The 12,941-nt window shown below is 36.1% G+C and overlaps 1 protein-coding gene across 3 annotated transcripts; it reads left to right on the top strand.

Moving 5' to 3' along the window:
- Positions 1 to 3,696: 3,696 nt before the first annotated feature.
- Positions 3,697 to 9,420, top strand: LOC133702773 (nonsense-mediated mRNA decay factor SMG7). Of its 3 annotated transcripts, XM_062127106.1 has the most exons (8): positions 3,697 to 3,887; positions 4,962 to 5,072; positions 5,203 to 5,790; positions 5,889 to 6,011; positions 6,229 to 6,461; positions 6,552 to 8,478; positions 8,578 to 8,714; positions 8,833 to 9,420. In XM_062127106.1, the coding sequence occupies exons 2-6, from the start codon at positions 5,004 to 5,006 to the stop codon at positions 8,455 to 8,457; spliced, it is 2,919 nt and encodes a 972-aa protein (XP_061983090.1). In that variant the 5' UTR covers positions 3,697 to 3,887; positions 4,962 to 5,003; the 3' UTR covers positions 8,458 to 8,478; positions 8,578 to 8,714; positions 8,833 to 9,420. The 3 variants fall into 3 exon arrangements, with proteins under 3 accessions (XP_061983090.1, XP_061983078.1, XP_061983084.1); XM_062127094.1 differs by having other exon boundaries at positions 6,552 to 8,714; XM_062127100.1 differs by having other exon boundaries at positions 3,721 to 3,887; positions 4,948 to 5,072; positions 6,552 to 8,714.
- The last annotated feature ends 3,521 nt before the right edge of the window (positions 9,421 to 12,941 follow it).

The following is a 12,941-nucleotide window of genomic DNA, read 5'->3' as shown; positions in this document are numbered from 1 at the left end:
ATTATTTGTTAAGTTTGCATGAATTATTATGATAATTTTAATGTTTCATATAGGTATGTGAGAACATATATACTTTATATGTTTGGTAGTGTATTATTTATTTACCTTATAGGGAGATATGTGCCTTTAATTTATCTAACTCTCCTTGATGGTTTTGATGTTATTCCTCATATAGCTGGAGATCTACTATTTTAGTATGCTTGTTCAAACATCTGTATCTTGCATTCATGAAGTGAGTTAAATGGGTTGAGGGATGTTTGCTACTTTTATAGGTATGAGGCAAGAAATACTATTATTACTTTAAGTTTTTTATTGAATAACAATTATAATCGTGGGAACATCTTCATGTGTGTAGACCCCATATACCCTAATTGCCATCTATGACTGTCCAGACGACAAGGGTTACACTTCATCTCCCACTCAGGTGCAGGTACAATGATGTTATTTTGAGATTATATGTGTTTATATTGTGTAACCGTAACTTTAAAAAATACAATTAAACTAACATATTTTTAATGTTAAGTGGTGTGCTGATAAAGTGTTTTAAAATTATAACATCCCACATCGAAAGAAGAGTGTCCAGAGCTAGGGCATATCAAGGCAGTTGGTACCTAACCTTGTAGGACGTGTTTTGGGGCTTGTGGGCTGCCAGGAACAAAACCACGAGGCGTGGAAGTTGGGTTGGGCTGAGCCATAACGAACAATATTCTGCAAGGGGGAGTAGGCCGGGCCTTACATATGGTATCAGAGCCGAGGACGGCTTGTTCTTAAGGTGGGGGGATTGTAACATCCCACATCGAAAGAAGAGTGTCCAGAGCCAGGGCATATTAAGGCAGTTGGTACCTAACCTTGTAGGACATGTTTTGAAACCGTGAGGCGTGGAAGCCGGGTTGGGCTGAGCCATAGCGGACAATATTCTGCAAGGGGGAGTGGGCTGAGCCTTACATATGGTATCATAGCCGAGGAAGACTCGTTCTTAAGGTGGGGGGATTGTAACATCCCACATCAAAAGAAGAGTGTCTAGAACCAAGGCATATTAAGGCAGTTGGTACCTAACCTTGTAGGACGTGTTTTGGGGCCTGTGGGTTGCCAGGAACAAAATCGTGAGACGTGGAAGCCGGGTTGGGCTCAGCCATAACAGACAATATTCTGTAAGAGGGAATGGGTCGGGCCTTACATAATTGTAACATCCCACATCAAAAGAAGAGTATCCAAAGCCAGGGCATATTAAGACAGTTAGTACCTAACCTTGTAGGACGCGTTTTGGGGCCTGTGGGCTGCCAGGAACAAAACCGTGAGGCATGGAAGCCGGGTTGAGCTGAGCCATAACGGACAATATTCTGCAAGGAGGAGTGGGTCGGGCCTTACATATGGTATCAGAGCCGAGGACGACTCGTTCTTAAGGTGGAGGGATTGTAACATCCCACATCGAAAGAAGAGTGTCTAGAGCCAGGGCATATTAAGGCAGTTGGTACCTAACCTTGTAGGACTCGTTTTGGGGCTTGTGGGCTGCCAGGAACAAAACCATGAGGCGTGGAAGCCGGGTTGGACTGAGCCATAGCGGATAATATTTTGCAAGGGGGAGTAGGTCGGGCCTTACAAAAATAATCCAACATATGTGTTGGTATTTTATCGGAGTGAGCTAGACACACAACATGTTATTCATGTATTTTTTTTAATCATTCATGTAGTTAAGATCATTACACTTCACTAAATTATTGTTGTTTAATATTTAAAAAATCAATATTCTACTGGTTATGTGAACACCTTACTTAAAGTAAAGATTGACGATTACTTCGGTTGTTTGCACCAGTGAGATGGACATTAGTGGTCCCGTTGATTTTTTTTACAGGGTCGAGCTACATTGCCCAGATCGGGTAATGCAATAGTTCGATAACAGACAACACATTCCAGTCAACATCGACACGAGTGATACATTGCACACTGTAACTCGCCAGGGTAAAAAATAATGATCATGACTGGTTAAGCCGGTATGGAGCATAAGTTTCACAATGGGATGCACAAAGAAGTATGATATTTGCAAAGATGCATCACGTGATTACGTGATTACAGATGAGGAGTATTATTTGGTACATGAGCATCACACATCGGGTCATTACTCTGGATCCCATAAAGGTTCCTCCATCGAAACACATGCAATATGAGCAACATGCCCAGCGAATTCAAAATCTCGTAAGTAATAAAATCTTTTCATAATTATAAAATGCTAAACATTGGGTTTTATGTATTAATTTTTTAATTTAACATTAATGTCTTATTAATATTAGGTTGGTTTCATGTTACGAAAGGGGCGAAAGGCCGCATCTTATCTTCGTAATATTGATTAATAAAGTGAAATTCACATTGTTGCATCTCGGTGGTTAAATGTTTGTCACACTGGACTTGATACATTTAGAGAGAGGTTAATTCTTGATGATGACATTGTAGAGGACGAGGCCACTCAAGCAGGTGGAAAAGCTAGATTTAGTCGTGTTGATGATAAGCCTGGATCGTCTAGGAGACAACGTAGATGCAAATAGATAAATGAGTTATGTTTATATATTTTGAGATTACTTGAATATTGTATTATTGAATTATTCTTGATTCATTTAAAATGTATACATGTTTTTTCCTATTATTGGAGCTGCTTTATGATTATGAAATGTGAGAATTCATTAGGGTTATTGTGTTTTTTGCAGGTTTTTTTAAGCAGGATAAAATTTTGGGTATACTTTCTATATAGGAAAAACTTTGTCTAAAATTTATCAAAATTATAAATTTTTTAACTCTCTAAAAATTATAAAGTTAATTAAATTTCAGAATAACAGAAACTATGATTTTATAAACTTTTACGGTCTCAAAACACTAAAATTTTCTAGAACTAGGTAGTAGCCAACATGGTCCAATTATTTTTACTATTGCCTAATTGTTTTATAAAATATGTAGCCGTTTTTAAAAGCAGTTATCTAATTGATGTGGCAATTAAGAATAATGACATTTGATTAAATGTAATGATTAAGAACAACAACATCCTCAAATTGTATTATTTAGTCAAATTTTTTTCATCCAATGTTATCTAGACATTTATTTTGATTTTATATACTAATTACCTAATTTAAACTTGAATGAAGATTTAGATATTTTGACGGATATGTATTTTTCATTCAGTGAAGCTTAATAATGTTTGTTTATTCCTCGTTAATTCACGATGACTTCAACTCATATGCGATCACATGTTGCTACAAATTCCGATAAAAGCAGCTTAAATTTAAAAGTTTCAAGGACTTTAGTTTTATCAAAGCCAATGAAATAATCGTTTGGTGCTTGAAAAGTCTAGTTTTCACTGTTCATTCTCTCAATATCCTTTTCAAATATATATATATATATATATATATATATATATATATATATGTGTGTGTGTGTGTGTGTGTGTGTGTGTGTGTGTCTTTTTTATATTAATGAAATATTATTTTACATTCTAAAAAAACAGTAATAGGAGAGTGAGATAAACTCTGGTGGCATGGAGCGTGAAGATTGATGATGATCAGAAAATTAATTAAGAATAATAACGCCAGATAATAAGACTTAAAAATCCGATTCGTCAATAGTGAACAAAACGGTGGCGTTTCAAGGAATAGCAAGCCGCCTGAAAGAAAAAAGCGAAAAAAGAAAGAGAGAGAAAGAAATAGAAAGGAATTGAAAACGCATAGAATTTGTAGCCTCATCATCTCCTCCTTTTACCTAAACACATCTCCCCCCCCTCCCCCCCCCTCTTTCTCCAGCGAACCATCATCAAACAAACCCTAACTGAAAATCAAATTCCACTCATCGATGCTTTGATCAGACGAAGAAGAAATTCTCTTTCCGTCTCAGATCTGATTGTTCTGGTATGCTTTGTTCTTATACCCTCTATCTATTTCTTGGAATCTGTGGTTTCTAACCGATTGATTTTCATGTGTTTTTATTGCTTTGATCATCCACTCTTTGCAGATCGGTTAGTAGTTGTGTTTTATTTCTTCTTTTTCTTCTTTTTTTCTTCTTGCTTCTGGGAACGCGTTATTTTTTATACTCGTTTATGGATTTGATTTTTTTTGAAGAAATTCAGTCTCTGTTTGGCTGCTGAGGATATTGAGGAAACCTTGCAAGGAAAAGAAATTTTAGAACCATATGATTTTTTCTTTTCTTTTTTCTTTTAATTAATTTTTAGAATCTGAAATAAACTGAACTGTAACGTTCTCTCTCTCTCTCTCTCCCCCCCCTTTTAAATTTTAATTTTACTGCTCTTTGCGGACAAGGAAAATTTGAGATAGCCAGTTTTCTTTTCTTTTCTTTGTTTTTTTTTGTCAGTAACCAAGCTGGAGAGTTTGTGAAAAATTATGGAGAATGACTCTTGACTTCATAATTTTTTATTTTTTTTCTTAAATTTATTGATATGTATTAAGGTAGTCGACTGAGAAGTAAGGCATATGATTTATTTTAAGTTTTATTGATATGCGTTAAGGTAGTTGATTAGTTTATGAGGTTTCAATTGTAATGGATTGCCAGTCATATTATAACAATGAAATCAAATATTTGTCTTAGTGAGTTGTGGTTGTGCTGTGCAAGACCATGAGAAGGACATGAAATATTAATGTTTGGCTTAGTTGGTCTTGATCGGTTTCTTCTAGTTTTGTCTTGAATGTTGACTGGTGTTTTAAATGCCCTAATGAGGGGGAAGTGAATTTATTGTAGAGTGTGGAAGGCCTGTGGTGTTGTATATAAAAATCGGAATCTTTGTAATGAAACCTTAAAGATTGAATCTGATGTCGGATGAAGGTGACTTATTTTAGTTGTTTTCAAATGCTTTTTTTTTTAATTCTCCGTTTCCATTCCATGCTTCTCATTTATTTCTATAAATTCTGAATTTCTCTCTATATTGTTGCTAAGATGTTCTAATTATTTTTCCAGTTTTTTCCCTGCAGATTGAGTGCAATTTCAAAGAAGGCAAATACATTTGATGGATAATGATTGTGCAGATGGATAAAATGTCTGCTCCTTCACCACGGGAGCGAGCCCAACGCCTGTATGAGAAGGTATTTCCTTTTCTTCTTCTACAAACTCAGCCCTTTCCTTGTTATCTAAAACCCAAAACAAGGATCTTCCCTCTCCCCTTTTCTCTAGAGTGAAGCAATCATGGCTTATTTCTATTTGCTTCTTGCACAGAACCTTGAGTTGGAGAATAAGCGCCGGAGGTCAGCTCAGGCTCGAGTTCCATCTGATCCCAATTCATGGCAACAGATGCGTGAGAACTATGAAGCGATAATTCTTGAGGACCATGGTTTTTCTGAGCAGCACAATATAGAATATTCTCTGTGGCAATTGCATTATAGGCGCATAGAGGAACTAAGAACTCACTATAGTGCTGTTTTAGCTTCTATTGGCTCAAATGCACCTCCAGGTCCGAAAGTTCCTGCACGACCTGATCGAATCAACAAGATAAGGCTTCAATTTAAAACATTCCTTTCAGAAGCAACTGGATTTTATCACGATCTGATTCTGAAGATCAGAGCAAAGTATGGGCTTCCTCTGGGTTATTTTTCTGAGGATTCAGATAATCGAGCTGTTACGGAGACTGATGCTAAGAAAGGTTTGGTCTCTTGTCACCGTTGTTTGATATACTTGGGTGACCTGGCTAGGTATAAAGGACTATATGGGGATGGTGACTCCAAAACTCGTGAGTATGCAGCAGCTTCAAGTTACTACTTGCAAGCTGCATCTCTGTGGCCATCAAGCGGGAACCCCCATCACCAGGTTTGGCCTCAATAGTACATACAATCACAGTTCTTTTTTTTCCTTTTTTTTAATGGTGATCCTGATCTCCTGTTTGACAAGAGCTTTAATCTTTGCAGCTTGCCATTTTGGCTTCCTATTCAGGGGATGAGTTGGTGGCTGTGTATCGCTATTTTAGGAGTCTGGCAGTGGATAATCCCTTTGCAACTGCAAGAGATAACTTGATTGTTGCTTTTGAGAAGGTATCTTTTTTATTGTGATCTGCTGTTTTTATGTGCCTCATCTTAAAACTTGATTAGCAAATTCTGAGTATGGAGATGTAGCTTGACTTGTGTCCTGAAGGCTAAGTGTTCTGCTAAAGCTAAAAGATGCACAGATTGATTGTTTAGTCATCTACACGCAAAGTTTAACCTTTTATTATTTCTGTTCAAGTTAAGGTCATCTTTTGTGTATTGGCAGAATCGTCTGAGCTACTCTCAGCTGCTTGGGGATGCGAAAGTCTCTGGTGTCAAGGATTCACCTGTGCGCTTGACTGGCAAAGGTAGAGGGAAGAGAGAAGCAAACCCTGCATCTAAGGATATGAAACTGGAAGCAGGTGCTGTCAAGGAAAAGACATCTAGTATTCGTGAGATTCACAAGTCCTTCTGTGTTCGGTTTGTCCGACTGAATGGCATTCTTTTCACACGCACTAGGTATTTTACCTTGAAGTTTTCTTAATTTAATAGATTGTTAGCCTACTTCTGATGACTAATTTTCCTAGTGTCACTTTTTTCTTGGTCCAGCTTGGAGACATTTTCGGAAGTTCTGGCACTGGTTAGCATTGGATTCTCAGAGCTTGTTTCTTCTGGACCAGAAGAGGAGCTGAATTTTGGTGCAGATGCTTCTGAAAATGGACTTTTCATTGTTCGCCTCATCTCGATTCTTATATTTACTGTTCACCATGTGAAGAAGGAGGCTGAAGGTCAGACATATGCAGAAATCGTGCAGCGTGCTGTTCTGCTTCAGAATGCCTTTACTGCTGTTTTTGAGTTCATGGGACACGTATTAGATAGGTGTGCACAACTTCATGATCCCTCCTCAAGTTACCTATTACCTGGCATTATGGTTTTTGTAGAATGGTTGGCTTGTTGTCCTGACATAGCATCAGGCAGTGACATAGATGAGAAACAGTCAGCTGTAAGATTGAACTTTTGGAATCACTGCATATCATTTTTGAACAAGATTGTTTCATGTTGCTCAATGTCTCTTGATGACAATGAAGACGAGACATGCTTTTTTAACATGAGCCGTTATGAAGAAGGAGAAACAGAAAACCGGCTTGCTTTGTGGGAAGACTTTGAGTTGAGAGGGTTTTCACCACTTCTTCCTGCACATACTATTTTAGACTTTTCAAGGAAGCACTTGTTTGGAAGCGATGGCAGTAAGGAAAAAATAGCTCGTGCTAAAAGGATTCTAGCAGCAGGGAAGGCCTTAGCAAATATGGTCAGGGTCGATCAGCAAACAATATATTTTGATTCAAAGATGAAAAAATTTGTTATTGGTGCTGAGCCTCAAATTTCAGTTGATGGGTTGTTGATAGCTGCTGATGTGATTCAAGAAGTGCAGCCTGAAGAAACAATGAATTTGGTAGCTTTGCAGCCTAATCCACACCCATACACTGAAGGTGAAGAGGAAGATGAAGTGATTGTTTTCAAGCCAGTAGTGACTGAGAAGCGAAATGATGTGCTTAGTCCAAAATGGGCCCCTCATGAAGGTCTAAAACCTAGTCGAAATGCAGCAGATGATTTGCACTTTTATGGCAGTTCTGTTTCAGCCCCTCTTGATAATCTTCGGCAGCAGGCTGCTTTTGATGCAGGTTCTCAGATATCTGTATCTCATGGTACTATTGTCCCTCAGCCTCTCCAACTTATCCAGCCTCATACTTCAAAGTGGTTAGTTGAAGAAGCTGCTTCTCTTGCCAATGGCTTGAAAGGTGTCAGGTTCATGGAAAATGGGCATGTCATGGAACATGAGATGCAGAAAGATTTAGGCATGGCCTATCAAGCTGTTCGTCCAGTTTCTGTCCAACAATCTTTGAATGTAAATACTGGTATGTTTTATGGTCAGACAACGGTGGCAGAAAATGCTGTTCCATCAAAGGTTGATACTTATGCTCCTTCTGGAGTTATTGCTGAAAGTTTGGCTGTGAAGACATCGGCAGCTTTGCCACCAGGTTTCAGAAAAAGTCCAGTTAGCCGACCTCTAAGGCACCTTGGGCCTCCCCCAGGTTTTAATTCTGTTCCTCCTAAGCAAGCGAGTGAACCAGTTTCTGGTTCAGTTTTGATGGCTGAGAATCCACTACAGGATGATTATAGCTGGTTGGATGGCTATCAGCTGCCATCATCAGCAAAAGTCTCTGGACTCAATGGTTCTGCTAATGTCACTTCTCATGCAGCACCACAGTATACGAGTAACAGCAGTGGCTTAAGTGGGACAGCCAGCTTTCCCTTCCCTGGGAAACAGGTACCGCCAGTGCAAACCCAAGCAGAGAAACAGAAAGGCTGGCAGAACTATCTGGGTTTTGAGCATCAACGGGTACAGCAAGAACACCAGCTGCAGCAACAACTCATTAATGGAAACCAGCAGTTTTCTCCAATTCCTGAGCAATATCATGGACAGTCCATCTGGGGTGGTCGTTATATTGTGTGAATCAGCATGGAAGCATAGATGGTAAGATTGTGGCTTATACACCGCATCTCACCCATCATTGGTGTGTAAGCTCTCTTATTGAATGTTGTCCTGATCTCACAAAATTCCTTTTATCTTGAGGTTTTGAGAATGATTTCGGCGAATGTACTGCATCCTTTTGCTACCAAATACAAACTCCAACTTAGCAGCCTTGTCAAATTTAAAATTTAACTTTTTGTTGGAGAAAGCCTCCTTTGCGGGCACTTGCTATTGAACAGGTAAGTATCTATCTACTTTTTCGCTGAATAGATTATTCAACAAGCACTTGTTCGATTTGGTTAAGTAGTGCCTTTATGTGCTGTATATTGCATGCACTGATTACTATCTCAAAAACAGATTTCACGGAGCTCTCCTGCATGGAGAAGACAAGTATTGCAACATCCTGATGATGTGAAATTTGTAAGAAGTAAATGCCTGGTCTGGTTACTTGGGTTGGAGATAGAAGATGTTAATAAGAGCAACTGTTGGTTTTGGGCTTATATTCGGAGGAGTTGGTGGAATAAAGATATGGTGTACTCACCATCCTACTAAACTTTCGTTCTGCTCTCCGTTTTCTGGATTACTGGTATAGTCTCGGTCTACAGTGATATGTTATAGCTTGCTCAACCAGTTCTGTGCCAGATAACTTCAGAGCTCTAGTTGGGAGAGTGCCAGGGAATGATATCAGCGTCAGAAGCTGGAGAGTAGCATGTTGATATTACCGGAAGTTCTTTATATGGATGATTGGAAGTCTCATGTGCATGGTCGTAAGAGTCCATAGATGAAAGACTTTTTTTTTTTAATTGTATGACGTTATTTACGGGTTACAAGTGACCTGGTTCAGACCCTAATTTCCAGGAATAAGTCATTGAACGGTGTCCTTTCTATGTCAAAGACACTATTATGTTTGGAGTAATGCTTTTTAATTTTTAATTTTTTATGTTATATGTTTGTTAAGTCGCTAGTTTTTTATTTGTAGATGTATGGATGCTTGTCGGGCCAATTACGTGTCGGGCTTCACTTACAGGTTTGCTGATTCAAGTCTGCACCATGGCTTGTGCACCCATTCTACGCCTCACTGGCCTGGGAGTGTTATTTATTAAGCTGAAATGTGCTAATACGTGCTCCGTTTGAAGTTTACATGCTGCTGCTTCCTTAGCTTAGGATCAACGAGCATCGTATCTGCTCCTTTAAACCGGACACTAGAAATGGATTCTTGATCGGTGGATTATTCTTCTCATCTCACTATGGAATGTGATGATGAATTGGGGATTTTTTGACTGCTTCTTGGCTGTGACAGCATTGCTCTAGATATTACTTGCCAGTTGCCATTTTCTGGCAGTGACAATTACTGTGCCGGCATAATTAATAGAGAATAAACGATCCTGCATGCTTAATTATTATTACAATAACTCCCACCGAACTAACTAAGAGCTCTTCTCCTCTTTTTTTTTTATTTCTTAGGGAAAAAACTTTGGACCTGAGAAGGAGGTACTGTGACAAATTAAAGGGGTTTTCTCATATTTTGTTTGGATGATGTTGCCATGGCGAGTTCAAAATTATCGTGAGACGGAGAAAGAAATGATGAAATGTTCTAAAAAAGGGGGTCAGGTTTTAGAGTCAAGTGAAGCCGAGCCACCCAAGTTGATTTTTGTGTGGACAGTAGACTCAATTTGTCAACCCAAGCGGCTAATTGACTACAATCTCTTGAGAAATGAAAGGTGTGAGGACTAGGGAAATCAAACCGTCTCGGTGAAAATAAAAATAAAGAGAGTTCGAGGATACTGTCCAGAACCTAACTTGGTTGATTGATGGAAAAGAAACCACACCATGTTTCCCAGAGCGGGACCATGGAGTTTTGTTTAATTAAAAGATGATGAAGAGTAGTGATTTACCGAATCTTATCAGAGTCTTTTTCTAGGTCACAATCAGAAGACCTTTGCAGGATTCACATTTGCAGTGGTCGAACTCAACACGCCGGGCAAGGAGTCGGTGCGTTTGTCATTTCATCGATTTTTCATTTCGTGTACACGATTGTTAGCCCTTGGCAGCTACCCCGGGTCTCGGTACATTATTTTTATTTAAAACTATTTTAATATGTCAACGTAAAAATTAAATTTTAAAAAATATTAAGATATTATTTTAATATATTTTTAAATAAAAATTATTTTTAAAAATAATTACTACCATACTACTAACACCCACCCCGAATCACTGCTGAATAAGGTAGTTTTTATGTTGATAAGATCATCTCATAATGTTGTTCATAATAACATGGATATTCTCTTCAATTTTTTTGTGCTAGAATTTGAAAGATAAGAAACAATGTCTGAAGAAATAAAAAATGAAGGTCTAGAAATTGCTTCCCTCCCTTCAATTAACTTTCTTCAGTTCACAAAGTATAACCATTATAGATTCAAGCATTTATTTGGCTGTACATCTTTCCATTTCCTTAATTGTTTTTCATTTTTTTTTTATATTTCTCATTAATAAATTTAATCTCTCTATAATAAGTATAATTAATAAGCATTTATTTTGGCTGTATATATATAACTTTTTATTATGTTTTTTAGTTTTTTTTTTCTGTTTTAAGTGAATAGTTTTTCTAGTTTATTTTTCCTAATCGATATTATTATAATTTTGTAGGTTTTTTTTATATAAAAAGTTGTGATAGCTTTTTAGCAAGTGAAAACTATGATGAATAAAAATTAAGTATTCTGAATCCCCTCAAAATTATGATGTTTTCAATATTACGTGGTTTTGACTTGTAACAAACTTTTTTATCATTTATTTTTGTCTGTGTTACTTGATATTAGAGCCCAACTATTCTAGAGGTTACTTGCTTGTTGCGTGTTGCTAGACAACCATGTTGCATAATACAACATGCTTGTGTATGAAGAGGTGAGGTGGTTCTTCATAGAAAAAAAAATGTCTATAAACTAGTGTGTTATTTCTATTTATATTAGTTGTTGTTATTAAAAATTTAATAATGATGGTAAGATCCATAATGAGACAACCCATACAAAGATATTATGTTAAAGATCTATAATGGAATGGCTCATACAAATTAAGGTTGTCAATTCTGTTCCGTTTCGTCTGAAATGACCGAAATATTTCATACCAATTCAAAAAACAGAACAAAACGGAACAATTTTCATCTCATTTTAAATCTCGATCCGTTCCGGATTTTTGGCTAAATTTCGGCCGGAATGTTCTGGTTTTATTCCACATGTTCCGTTCCAGTTTTAAAAAGCCATTGAATCAAATTAAACTTAGTTCAATTTAATTAATTAAACCACTTAAGTATAAAAAGCTCTTTTTTTATTACTATTTTCAATAACAATGATATTAATAACAATATTGAAAATTATTATTACTATTTTCATTAATAATGATATTAATTTTTTAAAATTAGATTTTTCACTAATATATATGGTTTATATTCATATTGCTTTTTTCATGTTTATATTTTGTAGGAATTTGAGCAAAATAAAAGATGTTTTAGATTCAATTAGCCTCAATAATATTGATCTCATTTTATATTTAAAATATTTGTGCTAAAACATTTACTTTCATAATATTTTGATATTTTGTTTAAGTTGAATTACTTTAAGTTAAAGATCTATTTAATCTTGACTATCTTGCAATATTTTAAATTTTAAAATTATATTTGTTTGACATTGTGTTTGTATTGCATAATTTATAGTTAATTTATCTTGAATTTGAATTATGTTTATTGAATATATATGTGTGTGTGAACATTACAACCTCGAAACGACACGCCGAAACACTCCAAAATTAAAATATTCCATTCCAATTGAAAAAATAAAACACCTACCGAAACGGAATTGACAACCTTGATGCAAATATGTTGTGTTAGGTACTCTTGTTGAGGTGGTCCACACAAAGAAGTTAAAGGATTTATGAAGAGGTTGCTTACACATAAAGTAATGTTCTTGATAAATGAATTGTTTTAATTGAAGACTAAACTCAAGGATGAATTCTTTCAAACTCGAAGAGACCAGTACAAGAGCTTTTTTAAGAAAAATAAATATTTTTATTAGTTAATTTTATTTTTTTATTTTATATTATTATGCTTTTAGTTTATTTTTTTTATTTTAAAAGAATGATTTTTCTAGTTTATTTTTTCTATTCAGTATAGCTGAGTTTTTTTTTTTTTTTTATATATAAATGATTATAATAAACTTTTGATAAGTGGAGATTACAATGAGTAAAACTAAATATTTTAAATGTTTATCTATAATTATAATATTTTTAATATTTAAAAGTTTTGAGTTGTAACAAATTTTTTCATCACGGGTTTCTATCTACATGAAAGTGGGAAAATAGAACGTAGAAAAAGAGATAGATTATTTTTCATCTATTAGAGAATGTTTGGTTGTGTTTAAATTTTTGTCTAATTTGAAAATGAATATCCGACTCCGCAATGAAAGTCAACCTTTCCA

The sequence above is a fragment of the Populus nigra genome, chromosome 1, assembly GCF_951802175.1.
Source record: "Populus nigra chromosome 1, ddPopNigr1.1, whole genome shotgun sequence".
NCBI lineage: Eukaryota > Viridiplantae > Streptophyta > Magnoliopsida > Malpighiales > Salicaceae > Populus > Populus nigra.
The sequence above is the reverse complement of the archived record's forward strand: the minus strand, read 5'-3'. Positions and strand labels throughout refer to the sequence as shown.